This window comes from Centrocercus urophasianus, unplaced genomic scaffold, assembly GCF_019232065.1.
Source record: "Centrocercus urophasianus isolate 14NV4802_14NV808 unplaced genomic scaffold, USGS_Curo_1.0 seq_18, whole genome shotgun sequence".
Lineage (NCBI taxonomy): Eukaryota > Metazoa > Chordata > Aves > Galliformes > Phasianidae > Centrocercus > Centrocercus urophasianus.
This window is the reverse complement of record NW_024884733.1, coordinates 10,618,785-10,645,707: the sequence shown is the minus strand read 5'-3', so window position 1 is coordinate 10,645,707 and position 26,923 is coordinate 10,618,785. Positions and strand designations below refer to the sequence as shown.

At 44.8% G+C, this 26,923-nt stretch overlaps 2 protein-coding genes and 1 long non-coding RNA gene across 9 annotated transcripts in view; 1 reads left to right on the top strand and 2 right to left on the bottom strand.

Moving 5' to 3' along the window:
- LOC122160697 (pancreatic alpha-amylase-like) overlaps positions 1–15,868 on the top strand; it is a 28,361-nt gene extending 12,493 nt beyond the window's left edge. The window contains exons 11-15 of one of the 6 annotated variants that reach the window (XR_006168932.1): positions 2,613–2,759; positions 2,965–6,097; positions 9,239–9,327; positions 10,148–10,317; positions 12,692–15,868. The gene's annotated coding sequence lies outside the window, so the exon portion shown is untranslated. Of the gene's footprint in view, positions 1–2,612; positions 2,760–2,964; positions 6,104–9,238; positions 9,522–10,147; positions 10,318–12,691 lie in introns of those variants that run through there. The other 5 variants (XR_006168933.1, XR_006168929.1, XR_006168934.1 and 2 more) reach the window with 5 other exon arrangements.
- LOC122160700 lies at positions 8,054–11,081 on the bottom strand. The gene is made up of 4 exons (XR_006168937.1): positions 10,704–11,081; positions 10,391–10,497; positions 10,113–10,213; positions 8,054–8,611 (listed from the first exon to the last, which is right to left on the bottom strand). It is a non-coding gene; the product is annotated as an uncharacterized LOC122160700 (long non-coding RNA).
- Positions 11,459–22,367, bottom strand: LOC122160698 (pancreatic alpha-amylase). 2 transcript variants are annotated; one of them, XM_042819507.1, is made up of 10 exons: positions 22,185–22,367; positions 21,573–21,719; positions 21,170–21,367; positions 20,274–20,504; positions 19,713–19,846; positions 19,503–19,625; positions 19,294–19,393; positions 19,025–19,146; positions 18,805–18,930; positions 11,459–15,578 (listed from the first exon to the last, which is right to left on the bottom strand). In XM_042819507.1, coding segments are annotated over exons 1-10 (1,350 nt in total). In that variant the 5' UTR covers positions 22,353–22,367; the 3' UTR covers positions 11,459–15,577. The 2 variants fall into 2 exon arrangements, with proteins under 2 accessions (XP_042675441.1, XP_042675440.1); XM_042819506.1 differs by lacking the exon at positions 11,459–15,578 and adding an exon at positions 18,082–18,294.
- Between the last annotated feature and the right edge of the window lie 4,556 nt (positions 22,368–26,923).

The window sequence follows — 26,923 nt, the reverse complement described above, 5'->3', positions numbered from 1 at the left end:
TGTCTGTGTGAAAGCACAGTTGGAACAAGCGTGCAGAAACCATTCCTAACATGACTCCCTCATATATTGCACCAACTAACATCTCGGTGTATTTCTCTTGTAAGAACTGTTGAGCAAATGAAGGTGTCAGAGTGATGGTTGCTTACTGTCAATTCTTTATTGCTGAGGAGTGGAAATATTTGTCTAATGTTTTCAAGAAGTTAACATTCAATATGTTTGATTACTGTCAGTAATATCTAGGATTTGCACGGAGTGGACTTGTTTTTAATGAATGTCCATATAGGGAAGCAGAAGTGCATTTTAGGTTTGCGGTGTGAGAACTTGCAAACCGAAATGTCTTTTTTCAGTGCCTGGAAACGCAGTACTCTATCGTTTCACATGAATGTGTTTTCATCCCAGTGCTTAAATTCTCCTGAATTTGCTGTCAGTCAAAATAGAGAATAATTTTATTTTTTTTATTGGCAAATTGGGTCTGCGATAGGAAAATGAGGAGATGAACAAATTGGACTAGCTTCTGAATTTTGTCCTTGAACATAAATTCCTGGAAATAAAAGGACAGTGATGAACATCCTATTAAAAATAATAATGAAAAAAAAAAGCGTAGGTTTATACTTTCTGATGAGATTCAGATTTTAAAGACTTAGGATGTGTTGTGTAATACATTAGGAAGGACAGTAGAAAGTATTACTTTTCGGAAAGGGTGGTCAGGCACTGGAATGGACTGCCCAGGGAGGCAGTGGAGTCACTGACCCTGGGGGTGTTCAAGGAAAGACTGGATGTTGTGTTGAGGGACATGGTTTAGTGGGAGCTATTGGTAATAGGTGAATGGTTGTACTGGATGATCTTTTAGGTCTTTTCCAACCTTGGTGATTCTATGAAATTCAGCTGCGGGTTCAGCATGACCTTTTAATAACCAGAATCACAGAATCACAGAATGGCCAGGGCGAGGGGATCTCAAAGATCACGAATCTCCAACCTCCCTGCCACAGGCAGGGTCACCAATCTCTACGTTTAATACTAGACCAGGCTGCCCAGGGCCCTATCCAATCTGGCCTTGAAAACCTCTAGGGACCAGCTGAAGCCAAGCCCAGGCATTCAGGTGAATTCCTCACCCTGCATTTTGATGCTGATTTCCTCACGAGGATTTCTCTTGCCTGGGGAATGGCACAGGAGGGTTGTTAGGATAATATGATCAGGTTTCGGTTGGACTTGATGATCTTTAAGGTCTTTTCCAACCTAAGCAATCCTATGATTCCTATGATCTAATAATGAACAAGAATGATTGAAATCATACATGGGTTTGAGCTCATCTTTATTTCTTTTCACCTTCCAGAGTCCCAATTTTCATAAAGTTTTTGTTTATGTGACAGCAAAGAATATAATCCCAAATTTGGGAATGCTGCTCAGGCACTGCTTGGTGTATAATAAGGTATAAACATTGAGAGAAGGTATTTTATCTTCAGCTGCAGGGCAGTTCAAGATAAAATAAATGGGAATATGGATATCTAGCTAGCTAGACAAACAGTAACAGAACTCCATGAAATCTGTCAGCTACAGTAGAAATTTTGTCATCCTCCAGGAGTATAAATGGCCAGCGGAAAGACCACAGCCTTAAGCTGGCAGCACCGTGTAAGTCGTTCTCCTCCTCGCAGCTGTAGGGCTTTGCTGGGCACAGTTACGACCCTGACACTCAGGCTGGGAGGATGTCTATCATGCATCTCTTTGAATGGCACTGGGCCAATATTGCTCTGGAGTGTGAACACGATGTAGCTCCATTGGGTTTGGTGGAGTTCAGGTATGCAATTTCCTGCCCACAGGCGATAAAAAACGCTTTGCAGCATTTGGTTAACAAGCAAAACAGATAGAACTGCTGACAGTGAGCTCCAAGTAACTTTCTTGTTGAAAGCATGGATGGAAGCGATGAGTTGCGTCAGGCAGATCTGGAGATCCTGCCAGCTTGATACGAGTGTATGTTTAACTGCAGATCACCTGCAAGGGGGCTGTCACGCGTCACGTATGACGCTGTCTTTTACATTTTGCTGAATTGAGTACACAGACATAGGCTGCCCAAAGGATGTCTAGACTATTCCAGACAAAAATAATTAACGTGGCTTCAGCCCTCCCATACACATGTCCTTGGACGGTGGATACAGGCAGCTCACGGCAACAAAAGACAATTTTTTTGTCAGTCTACAAGATGGGTATCTTGCAGACCTAAGCTTGTACTGCAGAGAGTACTGCAGAGAATGGGTTTGGCACAAAGCCTGTCTCATGGAAATGACAGTACGAGTGTGTGTTTAGCTGCAGATCACCTGCAAGAGGGCTTACTTTTCTCTGATATGTTTGCTTACAAAGCTAAGTTTTTCTCTTCTACCAAGTCAAGTACACAGGTATACAGAGTTTCGGCCGTCCAAAGGATGTCACATATCCAGGCAATCCATGATAACAAAGGAGAATTTCCTTGATGCCAGTCTACAAGACTTACATTTTGCAGACCTGAACTGTCTCATGGAAATGACAGGCTAATCTCAGCACTGAGCACACCTTATTGCACTTAAAACATGAAATGGGAACTACAGATTTCTGACTGAGGTACATCCTTTCACCCGCAGGTTTCTCCTCCAAATGAAAACATTGTCATTACTAATCCGAACCGGCCCTGGTGGGAAAGGTACCAGCCCATCAGCTACAAGATCTGCAGCCGATCAGGCACTGAAGATGAATTCAGAGACATGGTGACCAGGTGCAACAACGTTGGAGTAAGTGCCTTAAAAATGCGTAGCCGATACGCTGAGAAGGGCGGTTTCTGTGGAGCAAAGTTGCCGCTCCTATTCTCGAAGGAGGGTTAAACGGAGAGTAAAGGGAGGCGGATGAAAGGTCACGCTGACAGCAGTGATGTAAAGCTCCAGCTGATGCTTCAACAGCATCACAACACAGACTGAATCGCAATTGCTCCTTTTCCAGGTTCGCATTTATGTGGATGCTGTTGTCAATCACATGTGCGGATCTATGGGTGGCACAGGCACCCACTCAACGTGCGGGAGCTATTTCAACACCGGGACTAGAGATTTTCCCGCGGTGCCGTACTCTGCCTGGGATTTCAACGACGGCAAATGTCGGACCGCCAGTGGAGACATCGAAAATTATGGGGACATCTACCAGGTAACTCTTGTTGATTTCGATTTTGATATTTTTTCTCGTTTAAATCTTGATGTGTACAGTAAAGCCAAAGAAAGGGAGTAGTTTATCTGGGGTTGAACGCTTAGTCCCCTTACTAGTGAATACAGTGGTGTACATCATAGGCTTCTCTTCCGGAAACGCACCTGTGCTGCCCAGTACTGTAGGCACTGAGAAGTCACAAACCCTACGCATGTTTCACGTGGGCATGTGAAGGAGCGTGCGTCTGAACCGACTGAGCCCAAGCCTCTCAGTTTTGCCAGCGGGCTCTTTCTTAGGACTTTTGAAATCAACTACCCTTGTTAAGGGAGCCCAGGAAAATTGGGAGCTGTGCAGGATGCTACCCTGGTTGTGTTGGTCGGTCCGTTTGTCTGTTCTTCCATTTGGATGTGGCATGGGTTGTCAGTTCTTTATGAAGGTTACAGCTCAGCATCATTTAGCTGTAACGTTCTTCCAGTCACGAGGGGCTTGCTTGATAGCTGTGACTTACCAGTCACCATGGAGGGTGGCACTGTAATCACATCAGGCAGTGACCTCAGGACACCGGGGTGCAGATTATCAGGTCCCATAGACTTTACACATTCAGAGTCTTCAAGAGGTGTTAGACTTGCTCTTCTGTTACAGCGGGAGGGAATTTTGCTCTCCCAGCCTCTCCCTAGATGTTTAAGGACATAAGAGATATGGGAAGCCTGACTGCCAGCAGAGAATTTGGTTACCACGTCAGCCTTCGCTGTGTCTGTTGTTGCCTTTTCTTGCTTTTCATATATCAGAGAGAGTGTGCTTTCCTTGGCCTTTGTCCTCTGCCCAGCGTACCTGTAGAAATCCCATCTTGTTGCTTCTTAAGTCTTGTGCGAAGTTCACTTTCATCTTTGTGTCAGTTTACCTATGTCTGCCTGCCTGGAAAGCATCCCTGTATTTTCCGCAGGTTACACGTCCTTTTACGTTTTCCTTCTTTTCCCTTTTTTTTTTTTCCCCAGCGTGTCATTACTCTGTCACACACTGGTTTCCTGCCTTCTCCACTGTGTTTCACATGTTGGGGGCTGGAGATCTCTTGTGCTCTCAGAAAGGCATCCTTTATGAGCTCCTTTATAACTCAGCGTATGAGAGCATAGTCTTCATTTCCTTCTGTAAATGGAGAGCTGTAGTAGTTTCTATTGGAATTTCATAATTAGCCTTCTTTGTCTGAATTAACTGAAAGCTGTGAAACATACTAAGTGTTGCGGAATTAGAACCTGTCCAAAAGACCACGGTTTGGCTGGCGTTGTTCCTTCTTGGTATGGGGGGAAAAAAAAACAACCAAGGAGTGTTTGATCTGTTTTCAGCAGATTTCATAATGATGGGGCTTTTAAAAATGGAAATCATTTTCTACACAAGGGTTTTTTGGTTGTTTATTGTGTTGATGATTCTATATGCTGTTCAGAAAGAATTGCTCAGAGATAAGTATCTTACAGAGAACCAGTTTCATTCACTGTCAAGTCTTGGCAGATAAGAAGTGCAGTGGTACCTGATCTCTCGGTAGAGACATCCAATTTCTACACAGTTTGTGCTTTAGCGGAATGCCATACGTACCTCTTTATGGTTAAAGACAGAAGCCTAAGAATCATTCTCCAAATGGTTCTCTTTTGCCACTTGGCTGAAATTTCTCATAGTTTCTAGCAAGTTGGATGAAGTATTCTTCCAGACAGGGAGAATGCAGATCGGTCTGGCTGTAGCTTGTAGAAGAAATTGGCTAATGCAGTAATGCAGCGTTAGGAAGGCCGTTCTTGTCAAAGTGCTAAATTTTTTTCCCCCCATCTTTCAGAAGTCTAGAACAGACTCAAGGCTTTGCTTCTGAGACACAGAGAGTAAGTACAAGTACATTAGTTTATGCAAACCATTGAAACCGCCTCATTTTTTTCACTGTTTTCTTGTCAGATTTGACATCTAGCTGCCTAGTTGGCCAGCTGTCCATTCATAAAGAACTGGGGCCCACGGAGAGCATGTGGTGAATACGACACTAAGTTCTGACCATCTAGGATGTACATGTGAAATCACAATTATAGTGGTCTGAGGAGGAAGAAAAACACTGGCAGTCTGAGGGCTGTTTTGCAAGAGAGAGAAGCTAAGCACTCTTAATATGGGATCTCTGAATCTAATAACCTAAGAGCTCAACTGTCCTGCAGAAGTTCTCGAGAGAGCAAGTAGCTGAAGCTTCTCTTCAGCAGTTAATCCCTTAGCTGCTAGACATAAGAGTTTATGTTCAATTACATTTAGTAGTTTCTTTTTCCAAATGATTATTTCTGTTCAAATTCTTCTCATCTTAAAAGGTAGAATCTTCCTTTTTTCCTGTAGGGAAATAAATGGTGCCCAAAGAAGGTGGTGAATGCTTTGCGGAGTATAGAAAAAAATCAGACGATAGTGTGATGATAGCACAATGATGTTGTTAAATCCTTATCTGAGCGCATGGTTTTTGACAGTTTTGTAGGAGAGCGTCAGTCTAAGCCAATCCATCAAATAGATAGGGGAAATACTTGAAAACTTGCAACCTGTGGCTGCAGGTGGGCCATTGTAATGGCATGAATTCTCACTGCGGTAATTAAAACTAAAGAGTTTTCCTAGCAAAGAATGTATTATCGTGTTACTGATTTGGACTGCCCAAAAGGATTTTTCCTAAGCACTTTTTGTTTTAAATAAGTAAAACACACAATATGAATTGGAGGGGAGAACTGCAACTACAAACTTATATCTGGAAATCAGCTTTGTGGGATGCCAGCTAGTAAGTTCTTAAGGATGAGGCAATTGAGTGTCATTTATGAGGTTGGTAATTGCACCATCTTAGAATCAAGCATCTTCTTTCAGCAGCTTTCCTAAATAAAACCTCTGAAGTGATCCCCGATCTCGCCAAGTAAGAGAAGAGGGTTCCACGTGTCAGTGACTTCAGGTAAGCACTCTTGTGTTTGATGACCTTATTTTATCAGGCTTTTGTTGAAAACAAAACAGTAAGAAAGTCTGTCAGTCTGGCTAACTCCAGAGCTGTCTTCCCCAGCAGTACTGACTAGCAAGCTTATTTTGCTTCCCTGGAAGTCACTTGACACATTCTTAGGCTTTGTAGCCGGGCTTGTAAAGTTACTGGGATTTTGGCTGTTGGGAAATACAGTTAGAAGGATAAGCCAGTCTGCTCCGCTCCAGGAAGCAGCTATGCCTGACTTTCCTGAGGCCAGCACGTCTAGCTAGCATGAATGGCTTCCACTCTAAGCCATGTGACATTCCTTCCTTTTCCTACTTCTTACACTGCTTTCTCTTCTGTCAAGTAAATAAGAGTCTGAGAACCACTGAGACCTGAGAAGTGTAAAAAAGCCTCCCCTTGTTCTTTCTCTTTATTTTTAAATAAAAAACACTGCTGTTACTTGCATGCACAGTGCAGACTTGGAGGAGGGATTTGTCTCCTCAGCTTGTTAACTGAATTTGATGCAGAAGTGAGATTGCTACACACATAAGTACCACAGTTGAGTATAAAAAGTGGAGAAGGGGAAAGCTAGCTGCCTTGCATGCCGGCAGTGAGAAATCAGTACTCAGTACCAAAGAAAGCAGAAAGGTATGACATTTCAAAGAGCTCACAGTCATATGCTGGTCATTGTCACCAGGCCCACATAAATTAAGGACTTGAGCTCTTTTTGATTTGTCAGAGAAGTTAATTGTCATAAAGTTAAACCTATCAAAAAAGGACATCCTTGTATTCACTGATTAAAAAAAAATGCACTTACTCATGCAAATTACAGTGCAAGGGCAGAATCCCAATGGTGTTTATTTCCTTTCTTAGAAAGGAAAAAATGCAGAATAGGATTCATTTTTATTCTTTGTGTTATCATTTGGTCTCACTTTAGGATGAAGGTTCACAGGAACTAACTTAGTTGCAAAGATTTGACACAAAGGCTTTTGCTGAGAAGCACTTCTTGAAGTTACCTAGCTGGAAACCAGAAATTGCAGGGAACTCATTTGTTTAAATACATTTAAGTACTTGAATGAAACCAGAAGTATTTTTGTGAGACAGTCAGTGCTGGTCTGCTCTTAGGATAACACAGAATCACAGAATTGTAGGGGTTGGAAGGGACCTCCAGAGATCATCGAGTCCAACCCCCCTGCCAAAGCAGGTTCCCTACAGTAGGTCGCACAGGTAGGCATCCAGGCAGGTCTTGAACATCTCCAGAGAAGAAGACTCCACCACCTCCCTGGGCAGCCTGTTCCAGTGCTCCGTCACCCTCACCGTAAAGAAGTTCTTGCGCACATTTGTGCAGAACTTCCTATGCTGCAGTTTCCAGCCGTTTCCCCTCGTCCTGTCTCCACTCACCACTGAAAACAGTCTGGCCTCGCCATTCTGCCCCCCACACCTTAGATATTTATAGACCTGGATCAGGTCCCCTCTCAGTCTCCTTTTCTCAAGGCTGAACAGACCCAGTTCACTCAGCCTTTCCTCATAGGAGAGATGCTCCAGGCCCTTCACCATCTTTGTGGCCCTCCGCTGGACTCTTTCCAAGAGATCCCTGTCTTTTTTGTACTGGGGAGCCCAGAACTGGACACAGTACTCCAGATGAGGTCTTACCAGGGCAGAGTAGAGGGGGAGGATCACCTCCTTCGACCTGCTGGACACGCTCTTTTTAATGCACCCCAGTAAGCCATTGGCCTTTTTGGCCACAAGGGCACACTGCTGGCTCATGGCCAACCTGTCATCCACCAGGACACCCAGGTCCCTCTCCGCAGAGCTCCCCTCCAGCAGGTCATCCCCCAACCTGTACTGGTGTATGCAATTATTCCTCCCCAGATGCAAGACTCTACAAACACACTTGTGTTTAAGCTGTAGAAGCTCTACCAAGTAGAAGAGATGCTGCTATTCAGAAATTCAGCTTTATTGATACAAACACTGGAAACACAGTGCTTTCAGTTGTTAAATAAAGCAAGTCTGTTGAATTACATTACTATCATCTACCTCAAAACTATTTGTTTTTTTTTATTAAGTCTTGCTTGAATCTCTTACAGAACATCCAACACAAAACAGCCGATTACAGAAGCAGTAGTTTTTCTCCTCTTTCTCATTTCCTGAGATGAGTAAGCTAATGTCAGCAGCCAAGGGAACAAGGCCAGAATGCAGAAATAGGCAGCGCATCCTTCTGTGTGGTGAGGATTTTCTTTGTTTTAAGTAAAGTTGAAGACAGACAGGTATCCACTCCACTCTAAAGAACTTCAGCTAGCTAAGCCTAGTCATTCCATTTTAGTACAGATATTTTTTTAAGCATACTCATTGTTAAAAGTAAGAGAGCATTTACGCCTTTAATAGAAACAGTCTTTCCAAAAAAAACTGCACCAAGCTGATAATTCTTCAGTGAAATAGATATGTTGTCATCTGCTTCCCACCATGCAAATTGCAAGCAAAGTTGCTACTGGAATTTTTGAGGCATGCCTGGAAAGGAGATCTGAGTTAGGCATGAGTCTTCCTACACAGCTTTGCTTAAGCTAGAAGGTAATTAAGTTGAAAGACCTGCCTCTTCTAACCATGACCTAGTTTTTTACTAATTCAATTCTGAAATGTGAAATTGGTCAAGTTGTCTTTCCACCAATTCAATGTATTGTTTGAGTTGCTGCCTTAAATACAAGTAAAATCTTATCCCCACAAGGAGAGAATAGTCTGCGTTTCTAGGAAAGCAAAGCCTGTTTTGGCCTCATTCTAGATCTCAGGAAAGGATTCCTAAGCATTTTTACTTTTTAGTTTTCTATTAGACTTCTTTTACCCAGGAATAGCGTGCAGAAGTCTCCAAGAACTCCAACTTACTCCTTTCTAACCACCTGAGTCTCTTTAGGTTGCTAATATTGCAAAACAGCCCTAGCATATACAGGACATATACTTGGATGGATACTCACCACAGGATTATTTTACCTCCAGCCTATCACCCAAGCCCTTTCAAAAGGCTAAACCTCCTGCACTCCCCGGAGTGCATTAAGTGACCACACATAGTGACTCAGGTCACAGACCAAGACCTCATTCAAGAAGGCTTTTCCTGAAATTAAGTCAGCTGAACTTTATCCTCAGGCAGAACTAGGCCAGAAAGAGCTGGCTTCTATCTCCTTACTTACAGCCTAGAAGGAGCATCACCATACAGGAGCCACTCCAGCACCCAGGTACAGTATCCCCCCACACCCCCACCCAGGGGGAGCCCCTATAGCCAGGTGGGGCTCCCCCCACACCCCCACCCAGGGGTAGCTCCACCAGCTGAGGGGCTCTCCCACTCAGAGGGAGCCTCCATGGCCCAGTAGGGCTCCCTCTTCCAAAAAATTTCCAATGCCAACCAGTGCACCCTACCCACCACCCCCCCCAAAAAAAAAAAAAAAAAAAAAAACAAAAGAAGACGAGATAATTTCGCAAAAAAAAAAACAAAAAAAAAACAAAAAAAAAAAACCAGGCAGACAAGCTACTTCAATCCCACACATAAATAAGCAAGAGCCAACTTGTACAACAAAAGAGGACAAACTAGAACAAGCAATACCAAGTTCAACCACAACAAAAAAAAAAAAAAAAAAACACAACCCAGAGGCAAACAAACTAATACACATAAAAAATACACCAAGTTCAACCAGTAACACAGCACAACTCACCACCACCTTAACCTGAGACAAATAATCCAAGCAACACACCACTACCATCCAACTTCAACCACCACCACAAAAGAAAAAAAAAAAAACAACCAAACAAACAAACAAACAAAAAAACACCCAAAGGCAAATAAACTAAGCTGACACATAATTCCAACTCATCACAACACCTACAACCTTACAGAGAACAAAATATAAAGGAACAAAAACGCTCAGAAAGACCCCAGGAAACACTGAACACAAGCCAGCCTGGGGGGATTCAGCAGTCAGCCAACAGAACGCCTACAGGACACACCGAAACACCCCGTGCCTACCTCTCCAGTCAGCTCTGCCACCTCCTCCTTTACAGCTTTCAGAAGAGCTCAGCTCACAGCCACTGTTGATGTTCTCCTCATAAGAGTAGCTGAACAACAACCTGAGGAAAGAGAAAAGCTCTAAGTTGTTGGACCAACAAGGCAGACAACATAGCAACAGGAACCCAAAGCACCTCACAAAAGGCCTGCTGGAGCTCCACCACAGGTAATACTCCTTACCTCTCACTCCATCAATTCCACACCTTTAGGACCAAGATAAAAGCACAGTGAAGCCTCACCTCAAGGAAGGACCCAGGCATCACACATGCTGGCACCCAGTCCTCAGCCAGGGTCCCCAGGCGCTCGCCGGTTGGGGTCGACGAGATGCTCTGCCATGGTCCTCGGTCTGCCGGCAATAAGATGAACTTCAGTCTCAGCAGCCCTTCGTGTCGCTTCTTACCCCCAGCAGCACGCAGGCTGAAGCGATACGGTCCCTCTCGCTCCCGCCGACGGCGGCGGGACGAACCGAAGCGCCCGCCGGAAAACCCCCGGCGTGATCAGAGCGTCGCAGGGCCGGGTCGGGACCCGGGGAAACAGAGCGGCGGCCCGTACCGAAAATGCGATGGAAGCTAGGCGGCGACGGCCCTCCAGCTCTGAAGAGCCCGAAAGCAGCCCTACGCCAACGCAAAATCGGCGGCTTGACGGCCCTTGTGACTCCCCTCCGAGCGGTCAGCGGGTCGGGCTGATCCTCACTGCGCGCGGTATCGCTGAAACCTGAAACAAAGCAACAGAGAACGCTACGTTAACAAGGTTTCATTTCAAAGTAGCCCCGCACGTACCTTTCCAACCCCAGCGGCACGATACCCGAACAACGGCACAGAACCAGCTCCGCAGCCAAGGAACCCCGACAACTGCCTCGTGGCTCTCGTCAGCCTCCGGCGGAGCTTAAGAGGCTTTGCGGCGGGCCCCGCCTCTGAGCTCCCGACGAGGCGCGGCTGTGCGCCCCACCTGACGCTCGTTAGCGCGGTTGGGTCTCGTTAGGGCCGATCGGGTGCCTGACAGTTCGACACGTGGGCTCCGGATCTGAATTAAGGACTTAAAGCACACTTCAACTGAAAGTGTGTTACGCGCTTCTCCTTCTCGCCTCGTTGTTGGGTTCGTTGACAAGTAACTATACCCGATTCAAACGGATCGCTTCGCTTTGCATTTGAAGTGAATGGAATGACAGACGGTCACGCTGCCTGAGAACATCCCCGGCCCTGACGGTTTCGAGAGACCACCAACCCCTCCCCCCCCCCGCCCCCCTCCGCCCCACGCTTCCTCCAAATAAATAGATAAATAAATACGTTTGAGAAACAGGTAAAAAAATTTCATCTCAGAAAGCATGTGACTAAAGATGGCAGTGGAAATATGGCAGTGGCAATGTGACCGGTGGCCAAATGGGCTGCTGATACACGCCAGAAAATTGCATAGCATTGAAATCGGAAGCGGAGCTTTGCAAACAGTTCCGTGCGGCGTTGCTCTGGGTTACGTTCCCATGTCCTATAAATCAGTAGGATGACTTTCTCTAAGATTTTAATTATTTCTAATCGTGGACACAGGCACTACAAGACTTCAGCGATAACGTTCACCTCAGATAGCAGTTTCATTCCTCATTTAAAATTCTGACAGTTGGCCTGTGCTCAATTCTATTTTTTATAATTGTGTAACTGTGAATGTTTGTACTGCACATCCTACGCACTAGATGGTTTCCCAGAGGATGGCCTAAATTGCAAATAGTGTGTTTCACGAGCAATTGTAGGCCATGGTTCTAAATGATTACAACAAGCTCTTTCTCCCAACATTTCCAGCTTGACGAGAGAAAGAAAAATGATTACAAAGAGCTTTCCTCATAAAACTGGTTTTGAGAACAGCTAGCGAGAACGTCTTCCTACTGCTTTTCTCCAAAAGCTGTCTAGTTCATCTGTATTTCTAAATGGCACCAATCGGTTCCTGTCTCACACAACTAGGTGGCTTACACATCAATTATTTACATACAGCATCTCTCACTTTTGGAACCTACTGTCTGTGAAGGGTCGTGTCCTTTTGAAGGGTGGAGATCCTGAGCTGCGGAATCTGACCGAGAGGCTCGATGATGTTGCTGGCGGGCTCCTCTTAAACTGCTAGGTGTCTACAAATTACCGTGCAATTAAAGCAGCCGAAAGGTGCGGTGAATACGAGGGGACTGGCTGCTCAGGCCTTCCGTGATGCAATCATGTTTTTATGAGCGGTGGTTACTTATTCATTACTTCTTTCAATATAAAGAAGAAAAATTTCATACATTCCTGACAGCGAATATATAAGACTCAGATTGTCGTCACTGTTCTGTTCTTAGGCCCGTCTCCTTACCTCTTTTTTTTTCCCCTTTTCCCATTCCCCCTTCCCTGGGGCGTGAGTCTGTGCTTGCCCATGCTCTGTCCGGTCACAGAAATGGGTGAAGCCGGCCCATAAGTCGTTTACGTCTTTCTGATTTTCTCCCCGCACAGCTTCACTGCATATTTGTAATCCTCATAAGTTGCTCACCTCCTTTTCTAAAGACTGCAAACTTTCCTTTTTTCCAGAGTTCCGGACGAAGGCCTCTGCTCAGCCAGACCGGTCTTCTTCCCTATCGGTTCATCTTCTGTGAGTTCGGGATGGTCAGCTCCTGCACCTTTAAAATTTCTCCGTTACAGTATTCCCAGCCTTCCTGGGACCCGCGTCCTCCAGAACTAGCTCCCAAGGGTCTCCGAAAGAGACCGTGATCAGCCCTCGACCCCTCAAGTCTGGGACTCAGAAGTTTAATGGAAATGTCGCAAGCAGCAAATCTGAATGGTAAAGAGTTAAAACCATATGAAGATAGTAAACTGTGACCAAATTCTTAGAAAACACAGCAAAATGTGTCACACCGTCTGCAGCTACAAATTCTATCTCTTCTACTTGTAGATTGTAGAGCTGTGGGATCCTGCCTACTGCCAAAGCCTTCTTGTGTGTGTATGCGTGAAACTAGCTGCTCATTAGGTGGTCTGCATCAGCAGTGAGCTGGCCCTGGCTGCCATGATAGGAAGAGAAGGCTTTGTTTCAAAGAGAACAATGCAAGTGGTCACGTGCATGTAAGGAGCGAGTGCGCTGTCCATACAAACTTGGAGAGTGATCTCCCTTACCTTGAGAAGGAAGGTACAACTTGTGAATACCTCAAAATTCCTCAGGTAGAAGTGTTTCCTAAGCTGTGCATGTCTGATCTGCAGTGAATGGTGAACAAAACCCCAAAAAAAGCATTGAGCACAGAGCCCGTCGCTGAAAATGAAAAAAATTGCTGGATGCGTAATGAACAGGGCTGGAAGAAAGACCTGTTAGCAACAGTCGCAGTGTGACGGTGACTGATGCAACCCCCTTCCCAGAATGTCAACATGGATGGGGTAATGCCAGGGATTTGCAACGTGGGAAAGAGGAAAACTGGTTACTACAAAATCTGCCCGGAGTTGCTACCGTCACCCGATGCCTTTATTATTCCCACATCGCTAAGGCAGCCCGAATCGCACTGTCAATCGCAATCTCAGACACAATAATGATGGTTACCTTCACAGGGTCTTTTTTGGCTATTATTTTCCTCAAGGCCAGCACAGCATCAGCGTGAATTCTGCTCGATAATGTTGCAACAGTAAGTGAAAACGTTGGCAAAAACTTTGGGATGCGTTTGATGCTGGCTGGCTCTCCTGCGTTGCCTATAAGGCAAGGCCACGTCTTTAACATGGCTTCTGCCGGGAGCTTTGGCAGCAAGGTCGCAGAGTGGCCGAGATCAGAGCAGGCTGTTTTTAATCGCATCAGGCAGCGATCCTGTAACAATTGCATAATAAGAAACACACTGTCACAGCAAGCAAAATGATCTCTGGTGCAAAACCCTGAGTAAAGCTGCTCAGATTTTAATGCCAGAAAAAAATCACAGCTACAAGTGAGGCACATAAACACCTCGCTGCCAAACTGTCAGCGTTACGAGAAGCAAATTAGACACTTTTTAAAACTTTAGTCACTCCTAAGGAAATAATAAGAGACGAGCATCACCTACCTGAAGAATTTCATTATGACAAAATGAAGGCTGAGCACAGTGTTTATTTACCAAGCTACCATATCCCAGGTAAACGAGTACTCACAGCATTGGTGCATTCTGAATTTGGGGATAGGTCAGAAAAGTCACTGAATCGTAGATTTGTATAATTGTTCAATTTGGAAGAAACCTGGAAGATCATCGAGTCCAACCACAACCTAACCAGACTACCCTCACAACCCTCTGCTAAATCATGTCCCTGAGCATCGCGTCCAAATGGTTCTTAAACACATCTGGGCATGGTGTCTCAACTGCCTCCCTGGGGAGCCTATTGCAGTACTTCACAGCCCTTTCTGTAAAGAAGTTTTTCCCCATATCCAATCTAAGCTTCCCCTGGCGCAACTTGAGGCCGTTTCCCCTTGTCCTGTCACCTTTCACCGGTGAGAAGAGACCAACCCTGCTCTCGCCGTAAGCACTTTCCAGGCTTTAGAGAGAGCGATAAGGTCTCTCCTCTGGCCTCCCTTCCCCCAGATTAAACAGCACCAGTTCCTTCAGTCGCTCCTCGCAGGGCACATTCTCCAAGCCCTTTGCGAGCCTTGCTGCTCTTCTTCGGACCTGCTCCGGCACCTCCACATCCTTTCTGCGCTGAGGTGCCCCAAGCTGAACACAGTACTCGAGATGAGGCCTCACCGACTACAGGGGCAGGATGATTTCTCTAGTCCTGCTCACCGCACTGTTCCCCATACAAGCCAGCATGCCAGTGGCCTTCCTGGCCACCTGAGCACATTGCTGGCTCATATTCAGCCGACTGTCTGTCGGTGCACTGAGGTCCTTTCTGTATGACAGCTTTCCAGCCACTCCTCCACAAGCCTGCAGGTTTGCCTGGGGTTGTTGTGACCGAAAACTGTCATTTGTCTGCAAAACAATGAAGTCATAGTTGTTAACGTTTCCATTTATTAGCGCTGCTATGCAGTGAAACGTTTGTATCTGAGAAGAGAAATTACTTTGGATCGTCTCCTGTGTTCCTATTTTCAAAATTTAAATCAAATCCTAGTGATTCATTCAGCTACAGTTAAAGTAGAGCTGCTCCATTTGGCAAACCACGTGAGAGCTGGGCACGTACAGCTGGAGCTGTGGGATGAGGGCTTCCGGCACTGCAGCTGTGCTGTCGCAATGCGGATCAATCTCGAGTTTGTGCACTGCTCTGCATTGTCTGGAAGTGTCGCCAGACAGGCGAGAACTTTCACCCTTGCTTGCTGCACTACTGACAATCACTGCTCTCACCTGGATTCCACGGCTGCTATGCCATCGGGCTTGCCGAAGGGGGAAATCTGGTACACCTCCTCCAACATAGCAAATGTCATCGAGGCTCTGCTGTCGTAGTACTTGTAAGTGAACAGCGCTGTGCCTTTCATGTTTTTTACTTTCTAAAAGTGCAAAGAGACACGAATATGAAATGGAAATAATTAACTGGCGAGCCGAATTCCCTGCCGGCAGCAACAGAGAGCAGTGGCAGGCATGCAGCCCACCATGGGGCAGGTGGGTCAGGGTCGAATGTAGGTCATGCCCGTGCAGTGTACCACGCTGCCCGGTTTTCATCTTCAGCCTTCGTGACAATGAAATGAGGGGATATTCACCCAGAGACCGTTATTTTACAAACACATGGATATCAGTAACATTTCTTGGTTTGATTTGTGTAATAAAATTTCCTACATCAGGGACTGATGCTTGGTTAGTCTTCTCGATCTGGCTCTGGAGAAGAACTATGTACGCTCAACAATAGCAGCAGACATGAATCACCTCACTGATGAAGATCCATTTCTTGCAATTCACAATGATGCCGAGTTATAACTTCATTCAGAATTTTTTTCGCCGCTGTTGCTGTGTATGTATATTGTTTGTACCAGTTTCGTGATTCTCTGTCAACCGAATTGAAGACCAAAGATTTTCACTCCTCAGTATTTTGGATCGTAGCATCGCATCGTAACTGTGGGTGGTTTGGTTCCTTGTCAGTTCATGCCATTAAGAAAACAAAAATATAGTTGACCCACCAGGTGGCAGAAACCTCAGATGATTGCTGGAAGCTATTTTGACACTGACTGTTCCAAAGGTTTCTACCCAAGCGGACTGAAGTTGTTTAGTATACCAAAGGAGCAAATTGTACTTGTATAACACTTTATGTCACCGGTGAATTCAGCCCTAAGTTTTCTATCCTTACGTCACACAAAACAAACACTGCCTCCATCGTATCAAAAATTTGGATTCTGAAGTGATCGCAGGCAGTGACACACCTGTCTGTGTATTCTGACAGGTTTTGACTGCCTTTTATTTATGGAATCCTCAGGACAGTAAGTGCCATTTCAACTGCTTTAATGCAATAAGTACTGTCATTAGAGCTTGCAATGGCTTTAACGTTGTACATTAGTTCGGAAGGTAGACACTAACAATCCTTTTCAAAGGGGCAGGAAAGCTCCAACAGTTTCAATGGCTTCTAAAAGTTCCATAAAGCTCTCTGATTTAAACTGACGGCTGCACTCTCACATTTATCTTGGCAGTTGATCACAGTTGAAACACTAGGGCCAGCCATATCTATTCCTGGTCTGAATAATACTGCCAGACATTACAGAATGATTGAGTCTCGAGCAGCATGGAGGCATATCTATACTTCAAGGAAACAAGAACAGTCTATGCTCCAGCCACTATCGCTCAATCAGGTCGTTCTCAAACTTGTCTTTTGCCCTTGGGGTGAGGTCACTGAGTGCTCCTGCCCCTTTGAAAGAGAATGGCTCGCCATTCTAGGTGCTGCTGGTCCGCCGGTATTGTGCTGGTTACCGCAGAGGATAACAACATCAACAGGGAAGGCCGTGAAAGATTTTGGCTAAGCCACTTCCGCGCAGGCAGCAAATGACGTAGCGTTACTTGCTTGGAAGAAAACTGTTGTCCTAGTCATGAGACGTGCGACTGAACAAATAATTGACTGTCACTATTTCCAACATACGCTTCCTAAAAAATGAATAAGCTTTACCAAAGTGTGCTGCAGGATTCACAATTTGCAACACCGCTTTTGATAACGATAGCTTTGGGATATTGAGCTGTTTCAGCAGGTTGGGTATTTTTGTTGTTGTTTTTTTTTGTTGTTGTTGTTTTTGTTTTGTTTTGGTTTGTTTTTTTGCTGATCCGATGCTGTGAAGGTTATAGACTCATTTTAAAGTGCACTTCGTTAATCTTTTTTAAACTCTGCAATGTTAAAGAGAGATCAGCTGCCCATAAAAATGAAAAGGAAGACCTCAGCTTGTTTTTTTGTTTTAGTGGTCTTTTCAAAGAGCAAGTGACACCAATTTGTCCTTATACACCAAGAGGCTGGACTACCGTGTCGTGAAAAGGAACAACTCTCAGTGCAAGGACATCCAAGAAAGAGCAGAGAAAACACAGCACAGAGACAGGAATGTGCTACTCTCTGGTCAACGTCATAATCAGTTCTTAGGTGTGCAACTCACTTCACATATAAATTTGAAAGAGTTAGAACGAGCAGTAGTTTGTGGAGAACAATGGTGTGAACATTGGGCATAAACTGAGTGTGAATCAAGTCACCAACTCGCATGACAGATGGCCCAGATTCAACCGCTGACCAGGGATATATGCTTGCTTTGTCCAAAAGAAAGGACAAACCGTAACTGTGGGAAATGTTGCAGCAGATGATTCACAATGTAGCTCCAATAAGGGTGCGTGAGGACTGGATTGTATCAGTCTAACAGTTATGACTGTATCAGTCTAGCAGTTATAATGCTGCAGTGTAATTCCTTAGCAGAAAAAGGCATTATATTTCAGTTTGGTAGCAGTTTATTATTTGCTAGACATAGAGAATCATTCATTCTTGAAAATCAGGGAATCAAAACTGGCACAATCAGTATACATACAAAGCAACAGTACAGAAAAAAAAATTGCAACTGAAGTTATAACTTGGCATCAACGTGAATTGCAACAAATGGATCTTCGTCAGTGTTACTAATCTGGAAATTTGCCATTCCATCCGAAGCAACATACACCTGCTTTCCAGTACACGCACTGCCTTTCTTATCTCCAGAAATAACATCGCAGTAGGTACCGGCAGGCAGCCCCGTTTGCAAATTGATGTTCATATACCTACGCAAAAAGTACATTGCTTAAAGCATGGCTTTCAAAAGAGGAATTTCAAAGCAGGTAAAGGACTGTTGAGCCCGATGCAATTCTGCTACTTGTGAGGATGACGCATCGCAAGGGATTTCTCGGTCTGAGGGCCCCGTTTCTCTAAACTCCCTTTTTAGCCCCTCACAACTAGAACGCAACCGCGTGAATCTAGCTCAGGCTGTAGCGGTTGGTCTCACTGTCCGGAAAGGACAGGAGAAAACCAAAGCGTACAGACAGCTCCTACAGCAGGATGCATGCAGTTAAACAGAAGTAATTAACCCCCTAACTGGGATCATTCACACCATTACGGTTGCATTGGCACGACTACATTGGCTAGGGCCAGATGAGGGAAGTGATAAACTACCCTCTCTGCCCATAACCACCAGAACATAAGCTGCTAATGCTTAGACCCCCGGGCCGTATCCTACCCACAGCCTCGTCTTCTCTACTGTGAACTCATACGTAGCTTTCCGAGAAATCACTCACCAGTCGTCATTATTAAAGACAATGAAGCCTCTGTTGCCACGACCAAAAGCTACTTGATTGCTATTGTTGTCCCACCAGTTTGAGAAAGGCTGACCGTCTACCACGTTACGGAAGACAACCATGTTCCTGAAAATGCAAGGAAGAGCTGTGGCTGCAGGACTTCTACGGCCACGATGCGCGTGACCCGAGAGTCACTGCTTTTCCTACGTCTTCCTCCCACCTTATTTGTCGCCAGCGATGTTCACAGACCCAGTCGTTGCCGCAGGTTGTGTCGGCATTGATTGTCACGGACTTCGTCGATCCATCCGAGTTACTCGGTGGTCCAACCCAGTCGTTGACATCCTTAAATGAAAAAAAAAACTTTTTAAAGTCCTTACTGGAAAATGCACAGAGAGTATCCCGAGAGAGAAGTCCATCTGGCAGATCCGGCACAGGACAGAGAAATCATTTACATTTGACACGCCAAAATCTTCAGCGCTACAAACTCACCTGTCCGTTCTCAAAATATCTTGGCCAACGATAACTTGACATCACCCGCGTGAACCCGTACGGATGAGCGAGCATGAAACCAACTGCCATTTTATAAAGCCTGTTGGACAAAAAACGTAACAGAACGTGGAAGAGAAACGATGCCAAAGAAGCGACAGACCAAAAAAGAGAATAGTAAGCGTCATCATCCAGACACCGCCATTCCCCACCTGGAATCCCAGAAGGTAAGAATGGAAGCTCCGCCTGCCCCGTGCCCCCGCTGGTTGTCGTGGTTATCCACAAAGACCAGGGCTCTGTCAGAAGGCACAAAGCCCCAGCCTTCTCCCCAGTTCCTAGAGAAAAACACAAGGACTTGATTCTCCCCCCTCATGTCACGCATCCAGCTTATCTCACATCGGTCGCGGGACGTTCGCCCTTACTTTAAGTAGGCCATCTTCTCTCCATTCCACTTGCGGATCACCGTCCCCAGTTTTGCACCATACTTGAACTCTGTTACTCGGCCATTTCCAAAGTACTGACTGCCTGTGATTGGCTCTCCTCCCAAGTCAATTACCTGGCATGGGAAAAAGCGTCACTTGTGTTTTAACAGAATCAATCAGTAATGTAGTGCACAGCTTTCACCATTATCTGTAGCATTAGATCAAGAAAAATGTATTGACGAGCACATTCATTTCTGCCAGTCATATCAACCAAATTTGGATTAATTATATGTGATGAAATCACGTGGAAACGTGGGGCTTCACTGTTCTCCTAAACTGCAGCGTACCACCTCCTAGTTAGACTAATCCCCATGAAGATTTCATGATGCCTTGCAGTTCTGAAGGGCACGTGTCCGTGACCCACTGCACTGACAATCTTTCCTGCTTTGTAAGAACAAGCACACATCACTATTTCCGTTCCTCAGAAGGGGTATGATAAAAAAGTAAACACAATACATGGTAGACAAACAGGCAAAAAGTAAAAAAAAAAATGGAAATTACCTCTTGGAAAATAAAGGGTTTTGTTCCTTCTGAAAACCACCGAGTGTTTAGATTGTGCAATTTGGCCAGAAACGCACTTATGTCCCCAGGCCACATATGCTTGGCAGCATCGATCCGGAACCCTGCTACACCCATATCAATGAGGCGATTCATGTACTGTGCAATTGTTGAGCGTACATAGTCCTTCTCCAGAGCCAGATCAAGAAGGCTGGTCAACTTACAATCCCGGACCTGGGTAATTAAACACAGAAAAGGAAGAAAGAAAAAAAAGATCAAAATGGAGAAAAAGTACAGAATTGAAGAAGAGTAAAAAGGAAGAGAAAAATAGGAAACAAAAATAGAATTTTCACATTTCACTCCGTCTGCTAATAAAACAAATGTCTCTCTGCGGATATCCCCTCCTCATTTGTTGCCATGAAGGCTGAAGATGGGAACCAGGATGCTGTATCACAGCCCCGTGGGTGAACGCTGAGCTGTGACCTTGACAAAGAACCGTCACCCACGTCACGTCCAAACAGACCAACCGACACAACCAGGGTAGCATCCTGCACAGCTCCCAATTTTCCTGGGCTCCCTTAACAAGGGTAGTTGATTTCAAAAGTCCTAAGAAAGAGCCCGCTGGCAAAACTGAGAGGCTTGGGCTCAGTCGGTTCAGACGCACGCTCCTTCACATGCCCACGTGAAACATGCGTAGGGTTTGTGACTTCTCAGTGCCTACAGTACTGGGCAGCACAGGTGCGTTTCCGGAAGAGAAGCCTATGATGTACACCACTGTATTCACTAGTAAGGGGACTAAGCGTTCAACCCCAGATAAACTACTCCCTTTCTTTGGCTTTACTGTACACATCAAGATTTAAACGAGAAAAAATATCAAAATCGAAATCAACAAGAGTTACCTGGTAGATGTCCCCATAATTTTCGATGTCTCCACTGGCGGTCCGACATTTGCCGTCGTTGAAATCCCAGGCAGAGTACGGCACCGCGGGAAAATCTCTAGTCCCGGTGTTGAAATAGCTCCCGCACGTTGAGTGGGTGCCTGTGCCACCCATAGATCCGCACATGTGATTGACAACAGCATCCACATAAATGCGAACCTGGAAAAGGAGCAATTGCGATTCAGTCTGTGTTGTGATGCTGTTGAAGCATCAGCTGGAGCTTTACATCACTGCTGTCAGCGTGACCTTTCATCCGCCTCCCTTTACTCTCCGTTTAACCCTCCTTCGAGAATAGGAGCGGCAACTTTGCTCCACAGAAACCGCCCTTCTCAGCGTATCGGCTACGCATTTTTAAGGCACTTACTCCAACGTTGTTGCACCTGGTCACCATGTCTCTGAATTCATCTTCAGTGCCTGATCGGCTGCAGATCTTGTAGCTGATGGGCTGGTACCTTTCCCACCAGGGCCGGTTCGGATTAGTAATGACAATGTTTTCATTTGGAGGAGAAACCTGCGGGTGAAAGGATGTACCTCAGTCAGAAATCTGTAGTTCCCATTTCATGTTTTAAGTGCAATAAGGTGTGCTCAGTGCTGAGATTAGCCTGTCATTTCCATGAGACAGTTCAGGTCTGCAAAATGTAAGTCTTGTAGACTGGCATCAAGGAAATTCTCCTTTGTTATCATGGATTGCCTGGATATGTGACATCCTTTGGACGGCCGAAACTCTGTATACCTGTGTACTTGACTTGGTAGAAGAGAAAAACTTAGCTTTGTAAGCAAACATATCAGAGAAAAGTAAGCCCTCTTGCAGGTGATCTGCAGCTAAACACACACTCGTACCAGGCTGGCAGGATCTCCCATCCCTGCTTTGAACAAGAAAGTTACTTGGAACTCATTGTCTGCAATTCTGGCTATTTGGATTGTTAAGCAAATGCTGCAAAGCAATTTTACTGCCTGTGGGCAGGAAAGTACATACCTGAACTCCTCCAAATCCATAAGGAGCTAAATAGCGTTCGCACTCCAGAGCAATATCATCCCAGCGCCATTCAAAGAGATGCACGATAGACGTCCTCCCAGTCTGAGTGTTGGGGTTATACTGTGCCCAGCAAAGCCCTACAGCTGCAAGGAGGAGAAGGACTTGCATGGTGCCTTCAGCTTAAGGCTGGTGGTCTTTCTGCTGGCCATTTATACTCCTGCAAAATGACAAAGTTCCTACTGCAGCTGACAAATTTCACAGAGATGACTGCTATCGGTTATTGTTTGTCTAGCTAACAGGGTATCCATATTCCCATTTGTTTTATCTTGAACTGCCCCACAGCTGAAGATAATGTGCCTTCTCCCAGTGTTTATACCTTATCATATACCAAGCAGTCTCTGAACAAAGCATCCAAATTTAGGATTATATTATTTCCAATAATGTAAACTAAGATAGTTCTACATTATTCAAAATGTGACACTTGGAGCTTGAAGAAGGGATTCCAGAAGATGGAGAGGGAAGGGAAAGGGAAGGGAAAAGGAAAAGAGGAAGGCACACTGACAAAAAGGTGAAGGGATTGTGAAAGGGCAGGGAGAGGGGAAGGAAAAGGGATAGGAAAGGGCCAAGGGAAGGAGAAAGGGGAGGAAAGAGAAGGGAAAAGCACAGACAAAACAAAGGGAAGAGGAAGGGGAATAAGAAGGGAGAGGACTAGTGACAGGCTCATAGTTCTAAGAGAGGGAGGGAATTTGCCAGCAGCCAGAGACATCTAGCTCTCAGGATTACTCTGAGCTCAAACTTGTGCACCAGATCAGCCGCTGTCAGTCAACAGCAAATATATCACACATCATGCTGTGAGACTTTGAGGTCTGAATCTCACTGTTAGTTAGAAACCAGGCTTCTGTTCTTTTACTGTTATTGTCCCATGCTTGCTATGAGCTCTTAATCAGTTTTTCAACACACAACCACACACGCTAAATGTTTCTCTACCTTAAAGTGATCAGTGTCAAGTATTTCCAACAGAGAATCTGCTTAAGTTTTCATGTTATTTTAAATTACCAATGATTTGTCTGAGTCAGATAAGGAAACCAGTATTGTGTGTAAAGAGGTACTGCAGATGAGTCTTTGTTGTCTGCAATAAAATGGAACTGAAATGCTGAATGGTTCTGTTCCCCTTTTGGCGTTTACCAAAATTTCCTGCTCCAGAAACCTTGCAGATTTTGCTCGTGACATGGTACCAGTTAATCTTTGGGAACTGATGTTTAACATAAAGGCTTCCATACAGTGTGCCAGGAATAGACTAGAGTTAGGCCATTGGTAGAACAACACCCTGAATTCTAAGACCAGAAGCTTGGAAAATAACTGTGAGAAAAATACGAAGTCCACAAAGAAGCGCAGTCACTCCAGGAGAAAAGTAATCTAATTTCAGTTTGTTCCTGAACTGCCTGGAGTATGTTTTTCTCTGAAACGAGCCATGTCATTGAATGTGTTTCAGATACATCCCTCTCTTCTCCAGAGTTCATATTATGGGAAGAAGTATAGAAGTGGGGCTCATTTGGCCACCTGTTCATTTTTGTATCATAAATCTTATCAAAGGTCTCTTTTTCCATTAAAAAAAAAAAAAAGAGAAAGAAAACAGAGAAAAAAAAAGAAAAAAACCCGACATAAGAAAAAAACAATAACAATAACAAAAAAACCCAAAAAACAAAAAACAAAAAACCACCACCTTTATTTTGATTAACAGCAGTGATGTATTTGACGCTTGCTGATTGGTGGGAGCTTCGGTTTGGGGATGGGGGGGTGGTTCACTGGTGTCTACTGTCAGTATTGGCACAGTTTTAGATGGGAGCAAGTGGGAGTAAGGATTTCAATATCGCAGGTAACACAACTCTCAGTTCCATTTTTCAAAACTATACACTGGCTCCACATATGACCTTGCCCACTTTCTAAAAGCAAGGAAATGCAGCTGATTACACTTTCTGGTTGACAAGTTAGAACAAATCCATCGTGACTAAACATTACCAAGACTGACTAAATGTCTGAGGTCAATTTTTACAACACCATTCCATTTGAGTTGTACTGAGGTAATGGCAAGTGATTCAGCTGTTGAAGAAATCCCATGGTACACTGTGAAACAATTCCCATTGACTAGACCGGCTGATCAGGTACCCAAGTTCAAGCTCCGATGAATCCTGAGAGCTAGCTGCCTCTGAATGCTGGTGAATTTATTCCCCCTCTGACAGTTATGAGACTTCCAATTGCCTTCTAATTCCTTTCTATTCCTTTTACAGAGTCTCCTCATCAAGGTCCATGTGTCGCATTTTGCGTATCTTTTGATAGCTTAACTTTATTTATATGACTGGAAAGAATACAAACTCAAATTTGAGTGTACTGCTCACTAGTACCTGGACTATGATAAGATATGAACATTGTGAGAATGTAGTATATCTGCAGTCATGTGGCAATTCAGGAAAAGCAAGATACTCAGCTAGCTAGACAAACAGTAACTGATAGCTTTCATCTCTGTGAAAACTGTCAGCTGCAGTAGGAACTTTGTCATCTTGCAGAAGTATAAATGGCCAGTGGAAAGACCATATCTTATGAAGGCACCCTGCAAGTCCTTCTCTCCTTGCAGCTGTAGGGTTTTGCTGGGCACAGCACAACCCCAACACTCAGGCTGGGAAGACGCCTTGCATAAATGTTTTTGAATGGCTGTTCCACACTCTGTCTGGACTTTCAGTGATGGTAGATGTCATATTGGAAGTGGAGACATTGAAAAACATGGGGACAAATCAGGTGGCAGCATTTTGAATTCTTTTTTTTTTTTTTTTTTTTTTTTTTTTTTAAACTTGCTGTACAAAGATTAGAGTAAAACCAAGGAAAGGGAGTAGTTTATCTCAGGTTGAACACTTAGTCACCTTACTAATGAGTGCAGTGGTGTACATCATAGACTTATCTTCTGGAAATGCACCTGTGCTTCACAGTACTGTAGGCACATATAAGTCATGAATCTTCCCCATGTTTCACGTGGGCATGTGAAGGAGCATGCGTATGAACTGACTGAACACAAGCCTCTCGGTTCTGCAACGAGCTCTTTCTTGCAGCTTGTGAAATCAGCTGCTCTTGTTAAGGGAGCCCAGGAAAATTGAGAGCTGTGCAGGATGCTACCCTGGTTGTGTCGGCTGGTCCATTTGGATGTGACATTGTTCTTTGTCGATGTTACAGCTCAGCGTTCACCCATGGGGCTGTGATACAGCATCCTGGTTCCCATCTTCATGCCAACGAGATGAGAAGGGGATATCCACTGAGAGACATTTGTTTTACAAGCAGATGGAGTGAAATGTGAAAATTCTTTTTTTGTTCCCTTTTTTTTACATTTACTTTCTCTACCTTGTTACTCTTCTTCAATTCTATACTTCTTCTCCATTTAGGTTTTTTTTTTTTAAATTGAGGGAGGTGGAGCACTGGAACAACCTGTCCAGGAGGATTTGCGAAGTCTCTTTCTCTGGAGATATTCAAAAGCTGTCTAGATACTTTCTGTGTGACCTACTGTAGGCAACCTGTTTTAGCAGGAGGGCTGGACATCTATGATCTGCAGAGGTCCCTCTCAACCCCTACGATTTTGTGATTCTGTGATTTCAGGGATAATCAGTGGTACAGCCTCATATTTATTCTATATCCAAAAATGTCATTAAGATCAAGCAGAAATTGGTACGAAAAGAAAAAAACAAAAATAATTGGAACTCAGATCAGAATGATCAGATATAGTCACTCTTTTTGTGCATGCATATTTTCCTTAAAATATGTGAAATAATGACTTGTATCTTTACTGAGTTCTAACCACCTGTGTGGAAGGTGCCTGAATGATTTAACAGACAAATGGACTTTTAATTCACCTTTATCTTAACAAAGTCAATAATTGTTACGGAATACCAATTTATTTTACACAGTAAAATGCCTGTAGACTGAATTCTCCCCACTCCCTTCTACTCATCAAAAATGCCAGAAACTGCAGTTCTTTTTAAGCAAATGTGATTTTTGTCTTCTCCCCTCACTCCCTTGCTGGTATAGACTTTGTTTCCACGTGGCTACTCTGAATATTTACAGTATTGCAAGGCGACCTCAGATTTGGATAGGAAAGAATGAAAAAATCCAATTTCTCACCAAAAAGGATCTCAGCCCAGCCACGGACCACAGACCGTGCTGCAGGATATTCTGGAGTTCAGGGATTTCAGCAGGAGACAACATCGCTGCCGCAGCTCAGTGAGCACTACAGCTGATTTTGGTGCAGAGCGTGGAGCCAGGGAGCGGCTCTGTGAGCGCTTAAAATACTGATACTGTGTTTGGGGAATAACATATGGAGCCTGTTGTTGTTGCTTTTTTATCTGCTTGTTTGTTTTTGGCGAGGTACGCGGCACGGAGCGGACGCACACCGCAACAGGGAACCGCCTCGGCTGCTTGACGAGTAGCCCTGCCAGCGAGCAGCTGCCGCACACCGCTGCTCCCCGCGTGGCAGCGGCGATCTGACACCGAAGGGGCGGAGCCAGGAGCAGCGGCGAGCCACCCCCTGCATGTATAAAAGCTGCCGCTAGGGAGTGCGGCGAGCAGGGCGGGGGTAATGTTATTGCCCGATGTTGGATCGGTCGTCTATCGGCCGTCTCGCGGGCAGCGTATCTCGCCGTGTTCTGCACCAGGGAAAAAGGCTGGTGAGAAAGACGGTGGCGACTGAAACGAGTCTGTGC